This window comes from Melanostigma gelatinosum, assembly GCF_949748355.1.
Source record: "Melanostigma gelatinosum genome assembly, chromosome: 18".
NCBI classification, from domain to species: domain Eukaryota; kingdom Metazoa; phylum Chordata; class Actinopteri; order Perciformes; family Zoarcidae; genus Melanostigma; species Melanostigma gelatinosum.
This window is the reverse complement of record NC_136651.1, coordinates 1307455-1326623: the sequence shown is the minus strand read 5'-3', so window position 1 is coordinate 1326623 and position 19169 is coordinate 1307455. Positions and strand designations below refer to the sequence as shown.

Here is a 19169-nt window from a genome sequence, read left to right as displayed (position 1 = left end):
CAACGCATAAATACAGGCGAGGATAGAGAACCGAGGCGTTGCTCATTCCAGTGTTTTTCCACCGTAACCAGATCTCAAGCGTGTTCGTGAAAATGGCGAACCCTAAAGTGTTCTTTGATATCACTATTGGTGGTAAACAGGCCGGCAGGATCGTAATGGAGGTAAGATGCACATCACGATAATCAATTCATTTTTCTGACTTTGCGTTATTTCAGCTGTGATGTGTTAATTCGCAGCAATGTGTTCCCTCCGTCTGTACGGTTCGCTGACGGCTTTGTGTGTGTGTGTGTTCTGCAGCTGCGCGCTGATGTGGTGCCGAAGACTGCGGGTACGTGATCTCCGCCGAGGAGGACGCGTCGCTGCAGCAGCACGCGCTGCGGAGCCGCGGCTCTCTCTGTCCGCATTCCTACAAACGCGTTTGTGATTGGCTGAAAGTCCTCGCGTGAGAGGTTAATCATATACAGGGCGAGGCCGTGGCGGTGTGGGAGCCCGAATAACAGTTACAGAGCCAAGTGTGTGCACAAGAGCCGCTGCCATTAATAATGCAAAGCCGGAAGTGAGACCACGAGGATAGGAAAAAAAAATAACTCCTGAAATGTGCTGGTTTTAGTCATTTACACCCGGTGGACGGCGGCAATATATTGTTTAAACGATCCTTCAACGTTAATGACACCGACAAAATAACCTGCATGATGCTGGAAGCTGTTCGTTCTATGATCTCATTTAAACCCAGTGGCAGCAGAAGGAAGTGCCTCCATGCTTCCTTTGTGCACGCAGTAGCTCAGTGGCTCAAATGCGTCACGCCGTTTCTGACATTTTCTTTAAAGCTATAAAGCTAAGTGCATGAATGCAAAACGACCACAAAGATATTTCAACGACTACGAAGACTCAAAACAACTTCAATGACATTTTAACAACCTTAAAGAAACACAAAGACACAACGACATCAAGGAGACTCAAAACTACCACACGTGATGCCCTCGGGTGGTTTTAATTTAAAGCAATACGTAGTTTATTCTACTGGTGACATCAACTTATAATTGAGTTGTATTCTTTAAATGACTTTGTATATTTAATGAAGCGACTTGTCTTTTATTTTACAGAAAACTTCCGTCTTTTGTGCACCGGAGAGAAAGGCTTTGGCTACAACGGCTCCTACTTTCACCGAGTCATCACCGACTTCATGTGCCAGGTACCATGACGGCTAGATCTTTGTCCTGTGATTGCTGTTTCCACCAGTTCACATACGGTAACGTACTTTATTTCAGGGCGGGGACTTTACCAAAGGCGACGGAACCGGAGGCAAATCCATCTACGGGGAGAAGTTTGCAGACGAGAACTTCACCTTGAAGCACACGGGACCTGGTGTACTGTCCATGGCCAACGCCGGGAAAAACACCAACGGATCCCAGTTCTTCCTCTGCACAGTCAAAACGGCTTGGTGAGCTCCGCTCTGACCCGTGTGCTTCTGCGTTCACGTTCAAACCAACAGTGTCTGCTCATTCCAGATGTTCCTTTCTCCTCTTCAGGCTGGACGGGAAGCACGTGGTGTTCGGCAACGTTGTGGAAGGCATGGATGTCGTCAAGAAGATGGAGAAGGTCGGCTCATCAAGCGGCAAAACTTCTGACAAGGTCCTCATCGCCAACTCTGGTCAACTATAGTGCAACACAGCTCCTTCAGTTCAGATTTAACCATTCATTATCCACATCCCGTTTAATCTTAGAGATGATGTGTGTGTGTGCATACATATATCTGCAGCATTAATAGTCAAACACAAATTTATCGGTTTTATCACCTTTCGTTCCTTCTAATCTGATTTTCTACGACCCCATTTGTCAACAATCTGACTAAAATGATTCTGATTGTGTAAATAAAGCAAGTTTAAAAGTTTCCTTTGTTTGGCCCTCTTGTTGGCGAATACCTGAAATGTTCTTTCATTTGTGCATTTAAGTGTTTTTATTAGTTTATCGCAACGTTAGAATTTGATCACACGTGACTGTTTCTACAAAAGTACACATTTTACCACTAAAGGTCGTCTATGCAGTATCTATTTAATACAAAATACACTACAACAGCTATTTGTTTTTATTGGTTCTGATAAAGTACATCGTTTATCAAAACAAAGTCATCAACTTTACAATAGAAACAAAAGTAGAAACACAAGTTGACGTACACTCGTATTAAGGCATCAACGTCTCCTTTGCCAGTTTTCTCCTTCAATGAACTTAGTGATACAAAAATAAATCCAAAAGAAGTCCGATAGGAAAGCAAAGATATCACAAGAATATAAAGAAGAATCGAGACTGACGACCAATCACTGCACACAAAACCCACAGCTCGGATACAGCGACGGGGAAATATCCACGGATAGTTCACCTGTTTTTTTTTTTAAATTTGTTTTAACTGAGTGGAGACGAAAAGGCAGATTCTGCTGCACCAGGACATCGTGGTTATTTAACCGACGTCTGGAAGGAAGTCTGATTTCCTGAACACAAAACGTAACTTCATGCCTTCACAATTCAATACTAAACGTTATAGAAAGAATGTACCAGTTTAAAACATCCAGGATCTCATGAAGACATCTGTCATGCGATGGGGATACAAAGGGGGTCTGATGTGGCCCCCAAGTAGCCGCCTATGATGCTAATAATTTAACACACATTGTCCCCTTAAACCCGTGATCGAGCTTTTCCAAGGCCTCAAATCCAAATTCTTTTGGAAAATATATGCGATGAGACGATCAATACTACGCGCACGTCTGTTGTGCGGTCAAGTATGAAGACGATTAGCTTAGCTTAGCATAATGACTGGAAATGTTGGGTAACAGCTAGCCTAGCTCTCTCCAAAGTTTAGAAAAACAAGGCTATGTGGATCATCAAGGTCCGATGCTGCCATGTTAGCTTAACGTCAGTCTGTTAGCATGATATTAGGCATGTAGCCATCATCAGGTGCATATTTCAGACTACTCAGCTGGAAACATTAAAAAGTCTGCTTTCGACACATTTGCTGCCAACTCAATAGAAACTAGTTAGCTAGAGCTAATAAAAACCTGCTAGCATAAATTTGCGCCACATCATCACACCGTCGCTGTTTGTAAATGCACTTCATAAAAAAATATTGTTTGTTTGAAACAAACTGTAAAAATGTAAAAACAAGTTGTACAGCCGGGCTAGCTGTTTCCCCTTTGCTTCCAGTCTTTATGCTAAGCTAATCGCCTCCTGCCTCAGCTCCATACTTAGCCCATGTGTGGTATTGATCTTCTCAGCTAACTCTCAGCAGGAAAGCGAATACGCTCAGGTCCTACATCTTCAAACTATACCGTTAAATCTCCACAAACTGTACAAATCCACCAATCAGCTTTTGTATTTACATTTTTTCCTTCGTGTGAGATGAGGAAACGACATTACTTCATCATAGTGGTGGTAAATAAACAAAAACAGCACAGACGAAGACCACAAGTCACGAGAAAATATGTTTGGTACATGAGGTAATGAATTAACAAACACATATTTGACATCCAGGCAGTTGGTAGCTTTTGCGACGGCACGTTTGAGGTTATTGTCTCCCACTGAACGTCGGCTCTAACTGCTTCGTGTGCCGGACTAGCTAACGGCCACTGTGGAGTCGGAGTGATACACCAGACTGGAAGTTGTTTCGTAGTCTCGTTAGAGTCTGAAGCACCGTTCGGACGGGATTCATTTTTCCAGTTGAGGTGGAGTGAGTTTCTACTCGTCCCATTCTTGTGTCGCCTTGAGCGAATTTCTTCAAATTCGGCACAAACGTCCACCTGGTCATCAAAAGTTGCTGTGACCTCACAAAATCAGGCTCGAACTCATGACAATTTCACACAAATGTTTAAGATGGAACTGCACCGTGACTGGTTGGCGGCCGCATACAGCCGCGAGGCGGTAATTCTAATTAAGAAAAGGGAGTAAACTGAATGTTCTAACTGAACACCAACACGAAGGCCAACTTGGGAAACAACATTACGGCCATAAAGCCACCAGGAGAGCTACACCCCATAAACGCTCATCAAATATGCTGTTGGAATGCCAGTTTAGAGAAAGTGTTTTTTAAGCCTATAGTACCATTAAAAGTATGCCGAATTAGCATTTAGCAGTTCCCGTTAGCAGTGGATCCACTGACGTACGGACGACTATCACCAGACGACTTTGAGGCTGGAAAAAACTTAAAAACGTGACGATTCTGATGCTTTTTTTTCAAGATTTCCAAGTGGATTTGTGGACATTTATTCGCGATGGACATAACATAGTAATACAGAGTACTGAGTGAGTTATGACTCTTTATCTTCTGTTTGTCCTGCTGAATTGTCCTCGTCTTTTACAGTCCTTTCCTGTAATTTCCACATCCACCTGTAATCTCAATCCCATCCCAATGGGCTGAGGTCTCTTCTCTGCTGGGTGGATTTCAGATCGTCACACACAAGATATCCAGTAAAAAACAAAGTCAAGAAAGGACTGTGACTATTTGAAAAACGCTGAATTGAAACAATACAGCGAACGTGAATAAAACACGAAACAACACTGTAATACGATAATCGACAGGCTACATGACTGTGCTGGTTTAGACCTGGGCTACGACTGGAGTGTCGGTTGTTCTGAGCTCTTAATGACACTTGCTGAATGTACAAAAGTAAGTCGAGGGAAGACCTGCAAAGACTTAATCTACGGGGAAGAATCACTGAGCAAGAGTCTTCTTTCTGAGGGAGGTTGGATTACAAAAGACATGTTTGGCCCACATGTGGACACGCACTCAAATAACAAAGCGTGGGGCCCCTTAAATCCAAACCCTGAGCCCCAAACCAGCTGATAGGAACACTGCAGATAACCTGGTTTTACTGGTCGCACTAAAGGGGCCAGTGGCAATACTGTTACCTCCATTTGAACCTGGTATTTGTTGAATCCTGCACACAGTCGATCACTTTAACTAATTTATTTTTCCTGGAGACCCAGGACATGTTGCTGGACCCGCTGGAGGGAAGGGAGGCACGGGAGAGCCAGAACCAGGACTGAGAGGAGCAGACTCAGACCTGCTGCAGTAACATGAGCGGTTTCTAAAGGGACTCTGGTGCTCCTGAGAAACACCACCGCTTTAGTCCACAGGGGGCGCCAGAATCAACCTGGAAAAGAAAGTTCCTTGTAGCAACTTTAATAAATTGAGTTCAAGTGACAGACAGTTTGCAGGATTTTGAAAATATATATTGTTTCATAATCGTCCAGGATATTTTATCTCGTTTAAAGATCTTTAAAAGAGCCCTCGAGACATTTGTTTGAAATGTCCTGCAGTAAGAAAAGATGCACCAGAGATGAGACGCCACGTTGAGGCGCTGCAGTGTTTTAGCTGCAGAGGATTCTGTTCCTTTCTGTTCTTCTGGTGCAGTGGCAGTGAAACATCAGGTCCAGGTGGAATGGTCTGAAGTTTGATTTAGAAACACTTCACTCTCGCATAAGAAGAGACGAGTTTAGCAGCCAACTGATCGCCTGCGTCGTCACAGGCTGCACGTAAATCAATAAACCTGACTCCACTTAACTGACATGAAACGTGTGTCATATCTTAAAGGATATTACTGGAGAGTTCCACTCCAGCGCTCACGTTGTTTCAGAGGCTCAAACACAAATAAACAACAACATAATATCAATAAATACAAAAACCAAATAAAAAATTAAATAATAAATAAACAAATAGATAAATAAACAAACAAATAAATAAACAAACAAATAAATAAATAAGTGTGTGTGTGTGTGTTTTCAGCTCTGCGGCGACGCCTTACGGCTCTCTCTCAGGATGCCGTCCAGGCCGTTGAGCTGGCGGAGGAAGCCCCGGTTGGGGATGACGCCTCGGTGGTCCTTCACGGTTTTGATGGCCTCCACCAGCGTCAGGTTCTGTCGGATCATCAGGTAGGCCAGGACCAGCGTGGCCGAGCGGCTCACTCCCACAGTGCAGTGGACCAGCACCTTACCTGCACACACAATATGAACGTTAATCTGTTGTTGGTTTATTGTTCATCTGTCACAACTTTACAGTCCTGGTTCACTCGTTCACAGAGAAAAAGCTGTAAAAAGCCACTCAGGAGGTGGTGGAGACCAAAAACAGAGCTGAAAGACAGACATTCTCATTCCGTCACATACGAGACACTATAGGTTTCAGAGCAACGTGTCAAACTATGATGAGCTGTTTTAAACAGGTGGTTTAGACTTCTGAGTTGGGTTAATCGTTAACCATCAGAGTGTAAATAAAGTTTTATCGTTAACCATCAGAGTGTAAATAAAGTTTTATCGTTAACCATCAGAGTGTAAATAAAGTTTTATCGTCAACCATCAGAGTGTAAATAAAGTTTTACTGACTCAGTAGAACATGTGTTTCTAGTCTCTGATCTCTGATCATGTTTCATTGTAAACAACCAATCAGAGGAGAGCTAGCAATGTTAGCAGCATCGCTAACGGCTAACCAACAGGAGGAGAGCTAGTAACGTTAGCAGCATCGCTAACGGCTAACCAACAGGAGGAAAGCTAGTAACGTTAGCAGCACCGCTAACGGCTAACCAACAGGAGAGCTAGTAACGTTAGCAGCACCGCTAACGGCTAACCAACAGGAGGAGAGCTAGTAACGTTAGCAGCACCGCTAACGGCTAACCAACAGGAGGAGAGCTAGTAACGTTAGCAGCACCGCTAACGGCTAACCAACAACAGGTTCACTTCAGTGACACTATGATGCCTTCAGGCTCTGCTCAGTGAACATGAGTACTGGCTGAAGGTTTATTATAACGTTATCATGATGTGTTCACATGTCATCTGTAAAATGTAGTTTTGGTGCTGAACTAGAATGAATCCAGTGGTTTGAAGGAGATGTTTTCACATGAATATGAATAGATATTAGAGATGAATTATGATGTTTAACTTCCTAACACGAGCTCTAAGAACATTATTATACAGCATTAAAACTAATGAGATTTGTTTTTATCAAATAAAATACAATCTTTTATTTCCTTATCATTTGAATGTATTTCTAAATATCCTCCTCACACACACACACACGTTCTCACACTAACCTCCACTCGTGAGGGCTTTGTGCATGAACTCAGCAGCCGGATAGAAGTTGACGCTCATGTCAAAGGTCGGCGAGTCGTGAGCCTCGATGCCGTGATAGGTGACGTTCATCCCGGCGTAGTACTCGGCTCCGCCGCGCCACTTACTCTGTGCACAGTTGAGGATGTGAGTGATGCCCAGTTTGGACAATTCACGGCGGTCTGACGCGATGTCTCTGCAGAGAAGAGGAGTCCAGAATCAGTCCGTCAAACTGATGTGTGATTTATATATTTACATAGAAGCGACGTAAACAAAGGCAGATGTGTCACGCAACTAAGTTCAGATCAGACAGCAACCTCCGGTTCTGAAGAGTGAAGTCAAAGCTTCATGTGTTAAAGCTGCATTCTCTCTAATGTCCACCAGGGGCCGACTCCTCTGGTTGTATAGAAGTCTATAGAAAATGACTCTACTTCTCTCTTGATTTATTACCTCAGTAAACATTGTAAACATGAGTTTATGTCTCAATCTCTAGTTTCAAGTCTTCTTCAATACAGCATGATGTTCATTTAGTACATTATGGTCCATTTAGAGTCACACAGACCATAAAGCAGGGGATGCTTTAGGGCGGGGCTACTGTGATTGACAGGTCTCTATCAGAGACAATACTGCGTCTCTACGTCACTCCTCCTCAGTCCATATATGGTCACTTCCTGTTCACTGGTTGCGAAAAACAACATGGCGACATCCGTAATCCAAGATGGCGACGTCAAAATCACCGAACTCGATGCTTCAAAACATCCGTCCACAAACCAACGAGTGACGTCACGACGACTGCGTCCACTTCTTATACACATTCTGTGGTTCTGATTCAGGAAAATGTTTTCTCTCATGAAATATTCGATATTTGTACTTTTTGGGACATCAAACTGTTAATTAAACCATATTCAGTGCACCGTAATTAATGTCTGACGTTTTATTTAAGAGTAAATTGATCCACCACCAGAATATAATATTTAATTTAACATAAAAATTGAGACTGAAAACTACATGATGACCGCTCTCCCCTAAAATAGTAGAATCATACTGTCCACCACTGATGTATGAAGTAAGTCGTGAGTTGTTGTTCGTTATTTATAAAGCGGTCCGCTTGTTTCCGCTGCCGGCCTGAACCTGACAGACTGCCTGTGTGTGTTCAGCCTCAGAGTTCGAGTCCGTCTCATTATTTACAGGATGTTTGAGATGTTGTTGTGCACACTGACGCACGTGCTTGTTTTATCTGCTGCATTACTTCACAATGAGTCGTGCATGAGATGAAAGCATTTGTAGCTCAATAATACGGATGCACGCTCTTGTTCAGTGCTGCCGGACGCATGCAACATTCTCAGGTACTTGTACTTCACTTGAATATTTCCATTTGATGCCACTTTATATTTGACAGATTTAGATAGTTACTTTTTAAGCTTCAGATTAACACTAAATGTTGCTAATATTCAACAATCCACCAATATATTAGGATGTATTATTACAGATGAACTCATCCGTTATTATATTAAATAATTATAAAGAGCTCCATCTTTAGCTGCAACATTAAAGTGATAAACGCATTAACGCATCAATAATTATATAATAACATGGTATATCATTCTATATTATATCATATTATATTGTATTATATTACGTTATATTCAATATATTATATTACATTTATTATAATATTTTAGATCACATTACATCATATTACATGATATTATATTTAGTATATAAATAAAGTGTATTTTGAACCAAAAGTATGCAGGTTTTTGAACGCAGTTGTACTTGCAGCAGAGTACTTCTACACTGTTTTCCTGCTCCTTTGACTTGGGAAACAGGTCTGAATACTTCCTCCATCATGAGGCGTTGCAGGTGCAACTCACTGATCTCCGATGTAGAGCCGCGGCCACACTTGGTCCGCGTGGTTGCAGGCGGTCTTGCCCGTGCACAGGAGCCGCTCCAGCTCGGACACCGTCAGCGTCGGGGCCACGCGCTCGGAGTCCTTTCGGTTCGGAGACCTGGAGCTGCTCCGGGACCGGGAGAACCGGGACATGAACGCCATTTAATCTGAGAGGAGACAACCACCGATTCACCTCATGAAATGTTAAAGCGATGAACAATGAAACACGTACAGAAGCCTGGAATGAATCGAGTGAAGGGAACTCATGTCATCATCAGAATATTATCTTCTTCAGATTGTGTAACAAATATTAACCTGTAGCTTTGTTGGTGAATCCTCGGCTGCATGTCTCTGTGTGACTGGAACTACAATCCTGTATAATAAGGAATAAAGACGTGCAGTGCGCGTGTTTGTTGTTATTTACCTGTGTGTTGTTGTGGTCCGTGTCTCAGTGCTGCAGGGCGAGCTGCTCCGCGGCCATGTTGACTCGTGTATGTGCTGAGGGAGGATGCATGCGATGAGGAGGCTGCTGCTGCTGCTGCTGCTGCTCCTCCAGCAGCAGACATCTTCTCAGCGCCTTCTCCTTCTCAACAAGTCCTCATCGAGACGCACGTGACTCCACGGACCCGGGGCAAAGTCACGTGCATGCGGTGTGTGTGTGTGTGTGTGCATGAATAGAGTGTGTTGTCTGGTGGTGTTATGTTTTAATTCTGCTGATAATAATCGTGGTTATTTGTTATGTTTAGTTGTTAATGAGGGTCCAGTGTGACGTTTTCTTTGGTGGCGTTTTGTCGCCATCTTCCGGTCAAATGAGGGAAATCAGGGAGAAAAAATAAACAATCTCACCATGAGGTCCATTCAGAGGTGGAGGAGGAGGAAGTATTCAGATTACTCTCTGAAGTAAAAGTACTCATACCACACTGTGAACATACCCTGCTGCAAGTGGAAATCCTGCATGAAAATGTTCCGACAGTAAAAGTATGTTGGTACAGTCAGCAAAATATAGTTAAAGTATTCAAAATGTGTCTGTTCTACTATTATATATTCTATCAAAAGATTATTATGACTCGTGCATGAATGCAAAAGCAGGATTTTACTGTTGTAGTTGGTTGATTCTGCAGTTACTGATGCCATCTTTTATTGAATAAAATAAATTAGTAAAAAGTACAATATTTGATTAAATTAAATTGTATTAAATTACATTTTATTTCATTTATTTCATTTATTTCATTTATTTCATTTATTTCATTTATTTCATTTCATTCCATTCAGAAGAAAATAAACAACAAAACTGGGAACGCGGAGTTTTAGAGGAGGAGGGGCTTGATGGCATCATGACGTCAAATTCCTGCGACGCACGTGTGGTTGTAGTGAGGCGCAGAGATGGCTACTGAGAGGCTTCTGTTCCATGAAATGGGCTTAGACGACCGTCTTCTAAAGGTAACAAACCTTCTGACAGCATCAGTACATGTTTAATAAAGTGTTCGTGAGACGTTGAACCTCCGGCTGAAGAATGTAAATGGAAGAAAAGTGACGTAAACATGACGTAAATACAGAAGGAGTGCGTCACGTCTGAGCTCGCTTGTCTCGTGTTTCTACTAACTAGATGTGACGTGAATAAAAAGGTTAAACCGATTGAAATGTTCCAACTGATACTTGATAGTTCAGTTTAGTAAAGAAGTAGTAATACCCCATTTTTAAAATACTACGTACGGAGTAAAAAGTACAATATGTACCTCTGAGATGTAGTACAGTAACAAGTAAAAATGTTGGAATCTCTGTGTTATTAATAATATTCCGTCGTGTTCTGCTCGGTGAACTCTCTGCTTGTCGTCCTGGTTCAGGCGGTTGCAGACCTGGGTTGGTCTCAGCCCACTCTGATCCAGGAGAAGGCGATCCCTTTGGCCCTGGAGGGGAAAGACCTCCTGGCTCGGGCTCGGACCGGATCGGGAAAGACCGCTGCCTACGCCGTACCCGTCATCCAGCGCATCCTGGCCTCCAAACAGGTGAGGGGAGAAAAACGGATGTCACCCAGCTGTTCTTCGTCCTCCTCCTCCTCCGGGCCGCTCACTGTTTGTTTGTTGTCTTCAGAGCGTCCGTGAGCAGGAGGTCAGAGCTCTGATCCTGGTTCCAACCAAAGAGCTGGGTCAGCAGGTTCAGACCATGATGAGACAGTTAACGGCGTTCTGCTCCAGAGACGTCCGAGTGGCCGACATCACCGGGAAAGCTGACCTGTCTGCACAGAGGTACGTACGCACGCACGCGTGTGTGTGTGTGTGTGTGTGTGTGTATATATTAGGGGTGTAACGGTTCACAAAACTCACGGTTGGGTTCGGTACGATACAGTGGAGCCACGGTTCGGTACAGTAGAAAACTATAAATGCCAGAGAAATGTACTTGATTTTAAAATATATTGTGTATATATATATATTTACATGTGTGTGTGTGTGTGTATATATATATATATATATATATATATATATATATATATATACACATGTACAAATATATGCATATACATATGTTGTGTTTGAACAGGCCCATCTTAATGGAGAAGCCTGACGTGATCGTGGGGACGCCGTCCCGCGTCCTCGCCCACCTCACCGCCCAGAACCTGGTCCTGCACTCGTCTCTGGAGACGCTGGTGGTCGACGAGGCCGACCTGCTCTTCTCGTTTGGCTTCGAGGACGACCTGAAGAGCTTGTTATGGTGAGAACGTTAATAATCAGCATGTTTAATGCACAGTGGCCCAATCTGTTCTCCACTGAGAACCGCTTTGTGAATAAGTTGTTGATGATTTTGATTGATATCTTGTGGGAGGTTTGCATCATGACGATCATTTGAGTTGTTGTGCTTTTAAAATTCCTAATACAAATATAATCTGATCCAAAGCTGCTCATGCTGTATTGAAGAAGACTTGAAACTAGAGATTGAGACATAAACTCATGTTTACAATGTTTACTGAGGTAATAAATCAAGAGAGAAGTAGAGTCATTTCCTATAGACTTCTATACAACCAGAGGAGTCGCCCCCTGGTGGACACTAGAGAGAATGCAGCTTTAACACATGAAGCAGGTTGTCTCCTGTATTTCGCCACTAAAACGAAGCTTTTCTGTGTATTTTTCAACAGTCATTTGCCGAAGATCTACCAGTCGTTCCTGATGTCGGCTACTTTCTCTGAGGATGTTCAGGCGTTGAAGGAGCTGCTGCTGCACAACCCTGTAATGCTGCGTTCAGAGTCTCTTTAGAACAGGAGTCTCAAACTCATCTTCACTCCGGGCCACATCAGCACCATGGTCGCCCACAAAGGGCCGGTTGTAAATGTAACTAATAATAATAATAATAACTTTAATTTATATAGCGCCTTTCAGGGGACCCAAGACCGCTTTACAAGAGTAACAAAAACAGTTTAGACTTAACTACTCGTAACATATTGTTAAATAACTCTGCATTTGATTATTGTTTATTCAAGTGTAAAAATATTGTACATGCAGTTATATAAATGTAAAAATATATTTAAGCACATTTCTGTTCCAACTTAAATCCTTTTAATTTAGGGTTCAGAAACCCACATTACTCTATCAAAGATCAAACTATTAAAGAAAATATCAAACAAGTTATTACGATAACTTTGTTCAAAGCGTAAAATCCTTTCAAGGGTGCGTTTGCACAATCCCACATGAAGTATTTCATGTGTTGTAAAGCCACGTTTAAAGTCTTCAATGTGCTCACAATACATTTCCATGTCAAATGTACAGTAACCAGCCAAAGAGCTGCTTCTATGACTGTTTAAGTATCTCATCATTTTGACTTTCAATCTCATAACTTCGACTTTCCGTCTCATAACTTCGACTATGGGGATATTTTTATTAACAAGTCTAACTTAAAAAAAAAAAAAAAACTTTAAAAATTCTTTATTTTTTGCTGGCGGATTCGCGGGCCACATAAAATGACGTGGCGGGCCGAATTCGGCCCACGGGCCGGGAGTTTGAGACCCCTGCTTTAGAGGGAACGGCTGATCGACGTTACCGTGTCGCTGGCTCTGGTTCTGTCCTCACACCTGTATCTGTGTCCTCTCAGGTGATCCTGAAGCTTCAGGGCTCTCAGCTGCCGGACAGCAGCCAGCTGCAGCAGTACAGCATCAAATGTGAGGAGGAGGACAAGTTCCTGCTGGTCTACACGCTGCTGAAGCTGCATCTGGTTCAGGGGAAGACGCTGGTGTTTGTGGGCGCCGTGGACCGGAGCTACAGACTCAAACTGTTCTTGGAGCAGTTCGGTATTCCCGCCTGTGTGCTCAACTCTGAGCTGCCCGTCCAGTCCAGGTGAGAGGAGATGGGAGTGGCTTTTACTTAAAGGTACTGTGAGGCGCTTTTAACTGGTTCTGAACCAGTCTCAGTGTGGTCCTGATCCTCTATCAGACCTGCATCAGTACAGAGACCATCAGAGAGAAGATGGTCTGTTTCTATAGAGTTGTTCTTGATGCTCGTCATCGGAGCCACCGGGTCGGTGAAACCAGATGAACTCATGCAGGTTCACCAGAACCTCCTTCAGCTCAGACTCCAGCAGAGACCGGTCCACCGTGGACAGACCCAGATCCTCCAGCAGAGACCGGTCCACCGTGGACAGACCCAGATCCTCCAGCAGAGACCGGCCCACCGTGGACAGACCCAGATCCTCCAGCAGAGACCGGTCCACCGTGGACAGACCCAGATCCTCCAGCAGAGACCGGTCCACCGTGGACAGACCCAGATCCTCCAGCAGAGACCGGTCCACCGTGGACAGACCCAGATCCTCCAGCAGAGACCGGTCCACCGTGGACGGACCCAGATCCTCCAGCAGAGACCGGTCCACCGTGGACAGACCCAGATCCTCCAGCAGAGACCGGTCCACCGTGGACGGACCCAGATCCTCCAGCAGAGACCGGTCCACCGTGGACAGACCCAGATCCTCCAGCAGAGACCGGTCCACCGTGGACAGACCCAGATCCTCCAGCAGAGACCGGTAGCAGCGTCTCCTCCAGGATCAGAGCTTCTCCTCTCTGGGAGTCAACACCGACACCACGCTGCTGGAGATCCAGGACGTGTTGCTGGACCCGCTGGAGGGAAGGGGGGCACGGGAGAACCAGAACCAGAACCAGGACTGAGAGGGTCAGACTGTCAGACCTGCTGCAGTAACATGAGAGGTTCTAAAGGGACTCTGGTGCTCAGAGACACGACCACTTTAGTCCACAGGGACCAACAGAACCAACACTAGATGGAAGTTCCTTGTAGTAACATGGTGTATTTTCACAATGAGTACTTTTGCTTGCGTAAAGGATCTGAGTACTTCTTCCAGCATGTTGATCCTCGTTCCCTTTGGCAATAAACGGTTCTGATTCTTCTCTTCTGGTGGTTTCCTCCTGCAGGTGTCACATCATCACTCAGTTCAACCAGGGCTTCTACGATTACATCATCGCCACAGATGAGCTGAGTCTGGCCGACCCCACCGCTGCTCCGGAGACGGCTGGCAAAGGGAAGAAGAGGAAGAGGAGCACGGAGAGAAGAGGAGGAAGGTGAGTCCAGGGAGAGTCTTGAATGTGCTGCTGCGGACGTATTCTAGACTCCGAACAGAACCTCTGTCCGCTGAGGTGAACGCTGTGTTCAGAGTGTTTCCACCTCTCTGCCGTGCTGCTGGAGGAGCTGCTGCTCTGCTGCTGCTCCTTTGTCTTTGTAGAGATCATCGGCGTTTCAGTAACATCAGGACATGAATACATTCAGAGTACAGCTTCAATGAAACCTGCAGAGCACGTTGGAGTGGCACCGTTTGGATGAAGCAGATCTTCTGCAAACACTACTTGTTGATACGAGTCATCAGATATCAGATGAGTTGATCCGACAGACGGACTTTAGCGCCACCTGGAGGTCTTTAATGACTGAACCGTGTGTTTTTAAAGGACGAAGGACAAAGAGTTCGGCGTCTCCAGAGGCGTCGACTTCCAGAACGTTGCCAACGTCATCAACTTTGATTTCCCGTTAACCGCGGAGTCGTACATTCACAGAGTGGGAAGGTGAGTAGCGGTTCACTCACCCGGTCATGGATGTGTGATGAGAATCAAACGCTGATGTAAATCTGTTTCCTTCTGCAGGACGGCGAGAGCAGACAACCCCGGCACCGCGCTGTCCTTCATCGCTCACACGGAGCTCGGCCTGCTGTCGGAGGTGGAGGAGGCGCTCTCAGGAGGTGAAGCGCACGACGAACCTCCGAGCTGTTAGCATGAAGTAGAGCTCTGAGCTTTGTGTGAAGTAAATCCAGTCAGTCCTGACCTGTGAGAGCTGCTCATGAGCAAGGCAGCAGTGTGTAACCCTCACCGTTTAGAAGGGAATGATCTTGTTTATGTGTTTATATGAAATGTTTGTTGTTTTTAGATAAAGCCGACTCGAGTCTGAAACCGTACGAGTTCAGGATGGAGGAGATCGAAGGCTTCAGGTACCGGTGCAGGGTGAGTATCCTCCTCATCGTCGTTTGAAGAACACACGATGAAGAGGCTTAAGATGAGCTGATGAACCGCTTTGTGTGCAGGACGCCATGCGCTCCGTGACCAAGCAGGCGGTGAAGGAGGCGCGACTGAAGGAGATCAAGCAGGAGCTGCTCAATTCAGAGAAACTCAAGGTGTGTGTGTGTGTGTGTGACTGTGTGTGTGTGTGTGTGTGTGTGTGTGTGTGTGTGTGTGTGTGTGTGTGTGTGTGTGTGTGTGTGTGTGTGTGTGTGTGTGTGTGTGTGTGTGTGTGTGTGTGTGTGTGTGTGTGTGTGTGTGTGTGTGTGTGTGTGTGTGTGTGTGTGTGTGTGTGTGTGTGTGTGTGTGTGAGATGACGACGTCTGTGTGTCTTGTCTCTCAGACGTATTTCGAGGACAACCCCAGAGACCTGCAGCTGCTCCGACACGACAAAGACCTCCATCCTGCCATCATCAAACCTCACCTGAGGAACGTCCCCGAGTACCTCAGTAAGACACTCGAAGTACCACAAGTACTCGAGTAAATGTACTTGGATAGAGATGTCGATCGTTGGTAACTCGGCGTCTTCGTTTCCTTCAGTTCCTGAGACCCTGAAGGGCGCCGGGAACCCGCTGTCCACCCGCAGGAAGAAGCAGAAGTTCAAGTCCACACCAGGAGGAGTCGTCAAGAGCAGCTTCAGGGTGAGAACTCGTGTTTAACAATCTGTTGACGGAATGACGTGATGGTAACTGTGGTTCTCAGTGAGAACTTGGTTCAAACAAGGCACCACAGCAGAGCGCCATCTGCTGGCTGCAGAATAATGGAATAAAATAACAGAACATAAGTCTGGATTAATGCACGACGTAACACATCCTGCCATCGACATTCGACGTCTTAATGTCGGTGGCAGATAGAACAGCTCATGAGCCACGATGTGCGGCTGATTGGCTGTTTCTCTGCTGCGATCTGATTGGCTGTTGTCCAAATACTGACGCCGTCATTGGCTCGTTGTCAGACGTTAGCATTTAAAAAAGACAATAACTTCTCACAAGATCACACAAAAACCTGAGCCGCCCGGCGTTCTAAACCAAGCGTGGTGTGAGGATGAACCGGTGTGAGGATGAACCGGTGTGAGGGTGAAGCGGTGTGAGGATGAACCGGTGTGAGGATGAAGCGGTGTGGATGAACCGGTGTGAGGGTGAAGCGGTGTGAGGGTGAAGCGGTGTGAGGATGAACTGGTGTGAGGGTGAAGCGGTGTGAGGGTGAAGCGGTGTGAGGGTGAAGCGGTGTGAGGGTGAACTGGTGTGAGGATGAAGCGGTGTGGATGAACCGGTGTGGATGAACCGGTGTGAGGGTGAAGCGGTGTGAGGGTGAAGCGGTGTGAGGGTGAAGCGGTGTGAGGGTGAAGCGGTGTGAGGGTGAAGCGGTGTGAGGGTGAACTGGTGTGAGGATGAAGCGGTGTGGATGAACCGGTGTGGATGAACCGGTGTGAGGGTGAAGCGGTGTGAGGGTGAAGCGGTGTGAGGGTGAAGCGGTGTGAGGGTGAAGCGGTGTGAGGGTGAAGCGGTGTGAGGGTGAAGCGGTGTGAGGGTGAAGCGGTGTGAGGATGAAGCGGTGTGAGGGTGAAGCGGTGTGAGGGTGAAGCGGTGTGAGGGTGAAGCGGTGTGAGGGTGAAGCGGTGTGAGGGTGAAGCGGTGTGAGGATGAAGCGGTGTGAGGATGAAGCGGTGTGAGGGTGAAGCGGTGTGAGGATGAAGCGGTGTGAGGATGAAGCGGTGTGAGGGTGAAGCGGTGTGAGGATGAAGCGGTGTGAGGATGAAGCGGTGTGAGGGTGAAGCGGTGTGAGGGTGAAGCGGTGTGAGGATGAACCGGTGTGAGGATGAACCGGTGTGAGGATGAACCGGTGTGAGGATGAACCGGTGTGAGGGTGAAGCGGTGTGAGGGTGAAGCGGTGTGAGGATGAACTGGTGTGAGGGTGAAGCGGTGTGAGGGTGAAGCGGTGTGAGGGTGAAGCGGTGTGAGGGTGAACTGGTGTGAGGATGAAGCGGTGTGGATGAACCGGTGTGGATGAACCGGTGTGAGGGTGAAGCGGTGTGAGGGTGAAGCGGTGTGAGGGTGAAGCGGTGTGAGGATGAACCGGTGTGAGGATGAACCGGTGTGAGGATGAACCGGTGTGAGGATGAACCGGTGTGAGGGTGAAGCGGTGTGAGGGTGAAGCGGTGTGAGGATGAACTGGTGTGAGGGTGAAGCGGTGTGAGGGTGAAGCGGTGTGAGGGTGAAGCGGTGTGAGGGTGAACTGGTGTGAGGATGAAGCGGTGTGGATGAACCGGTGTGGATGAACCGGTGTGAGGGTGAAGCGGTGTGAGGGTGAAGCGGTGTGAGGGTGAAGCGGTGTGAGGGTGAAGCGGTGTGAGGGTGAAGCGGTGTGAGGGTGAAGCGGTGTGAGGGTGAAGCGGTGTGAGGGTGAAGCGGTGTGAGGGTGAAGCGGTGTGAGGGTGAAGCGGTGTGAGGGTGGAGCGGTGTGAGGGTGGAGCGGTGTGAGGGTGGAGCGGTGTGAGGGTGGAGCGGTGTGAGGGTGAACCGGTGTGAGGGTGAAGCGGTGTGAGGGTGAAGCGGTGTGAGGGTGAAGCGGTGTGAGGGTGGAGCGGTGTGAGGGTGAAGCGGTGTGAGGGTGAAGCGGTGTGAGGGTGAAGCGGTGTGAGGGTGAAGCGGTGTGAGGGTGGAGCGGTGTGAGGGTGAAGCGGTGTGAGGGTGAAGCGGTGTGAGGGTGAAGCGGTGTGAGGGTGAAGCGGTGTGAGGGTGAAGCGGTGTGAGGGTGAAGCGGTGTGAGGGTGGAGCGGTGTGAGGGTGGAGCGGTGTGAGGGTGAAGCGGTGTGAGGGTGGAGCGGTGTGAGGGTGAAGCGGTGTGAGGGTGGAGCGGTGTGAGGGTGGAGCGGTGTGAGGGTGAAGCGGTGTGAGGGTGAAGCGGTGTGAGGGTGAAGCGGTGTGAGGGTGAAGCGGTGTGAGGGTGAAGCGGTGTGAGGGTGAAGCGGTGTGAGGGTGAACCGTAATGATCAACGTAATAACTCTGAGTCCATCTCAGGCTCTGGGAATCATTTTCTTCTTAAAGCCCAAATTCTGAATCAAATACTTGAGAAAATGGTCGTTAGTTGGCGTTACCGTAGTTATCTGGTCGATGTTTTACAGAGAATAACATCTGAACTGCATATTAAAACATAAATGTTTGGCTGAAACGATGCGTTGGAGCCGTGACGTTGAGTTTGATGTAACCTCTCGTAGAAGAACATCCAGGTGAAGAACCCTCTGAAGAGTTTCCGGTACAGCGGCGGGAGGAAAGGCAGAGCCGGCCAGTCGTAGCTGCGGAGGACAAATATGAACTGAACGCACTCTGGATGACGTGGACGCTGACTTATGTGAACTTTGAAACAAGAGGAAAATGCCAGAAACATCGAACGCATGTGGAGGAATACAGTGTCTGTGTTTTATTATTTCTAATGCATCTGTTGTGGAACCAGTGAAACTGTTTGTTCAAATAAATGATTTCTTCTCAAACATTTGTTTTCTAGTTCCAGTGTTTCATATTTACTAAGAGGACATGTTGATGTTTAGCAGGTCTGTTAATGATTAGATCTTTTATGAGACCTGTCAATCAGTGTGTAGCCCCGCCCTAAAGCAGCCCCTGCTTTATAGTCTATTAGAGACCTGTCAATCAGTGTGTAGC

The 19169-nt window shown here is 46.4% G+C and overlaps 3 protein-coding genes across 3 annotated transcripts; 2 read left to right on the top strand and 1 right to left on the bottom strand.

The window, feature by feature from the left end:
- Positions 1 to 10: 10 nt before the first annotated feature.
- Positions 11 to 1891, top strand: LOC306792227 (peptidyl-prolyl cis-trans isomerase-like). Its single transcript, XM_079289291.1, has 5 exons — positions 11 to 161; positions 298 to 328; positions 1104 to 1192; positions 1269 to 1441; positions 1530 to 1891. Exons 1-5 carry the CDS (start codon positions 93 to 95, stop codon positions 1660 to 1662), a joined length of 495 nt encoding a protein of 164 aa, XP_079145417.1. The 5' UTR covers positions 11 to 92; the 3' UTR covers positions 1663 to 1891.
- Positions 1892 to 5769: 3878 nt separating this feature from the next.
- On the bottom strand, positions 5770 to 9139 carry dusp26 (dual specificity phosphatase 26; the record flags this gene model as incomplete). Its single annotated transcript, XM_079289953.1, has 3 exons — positions 5770 to 5981; positions 7071 to 7282; positions 8961 to 9139. 3 exons carry the CDS (start codon positions 9137 to 9139, stop codon positions 5770 to 5772), a joined length of 603 nt encoding a protein of 200 aa, XP_079146079.1.
- Positions 9140 to 10331: 1192 nt separating this feature from the next.
- Positions 10332 to 19002, top strand: ddx56 (DEAD (Asp-Glu-Ala-Asp) box helicase 56). Its single transcript, XM_079289952.1, has 14 exons — positions 10332 to 10417; positions 10822 to 10983; positions 11069 to 11223; positions 11516 to 11686; positions 12108 to 12198; positions 13058 to 13299; positions 14382 to 14528; positions 14910 to 15023; positions 15102 to 15196; positions 15382 to 15455; positions 15536 to 15625; positions 15853 to 15958; positions 16050 to 16150; positions 18728 to 19002. The coding sequence occupies exons 1-14, from the start codon at positions 10361 to 10363 to the stop codon at positions 18803 to 18805; spliced, it is 1683 nt and encodes a 560-aa protein (XP_079146078.1). The 5' UTR covers positions 10332 to 10360; the 3' UTR covers positions 18806 to 19002.
- Positions 19003 to 19169: the final 167 nt, after the last annotated feature.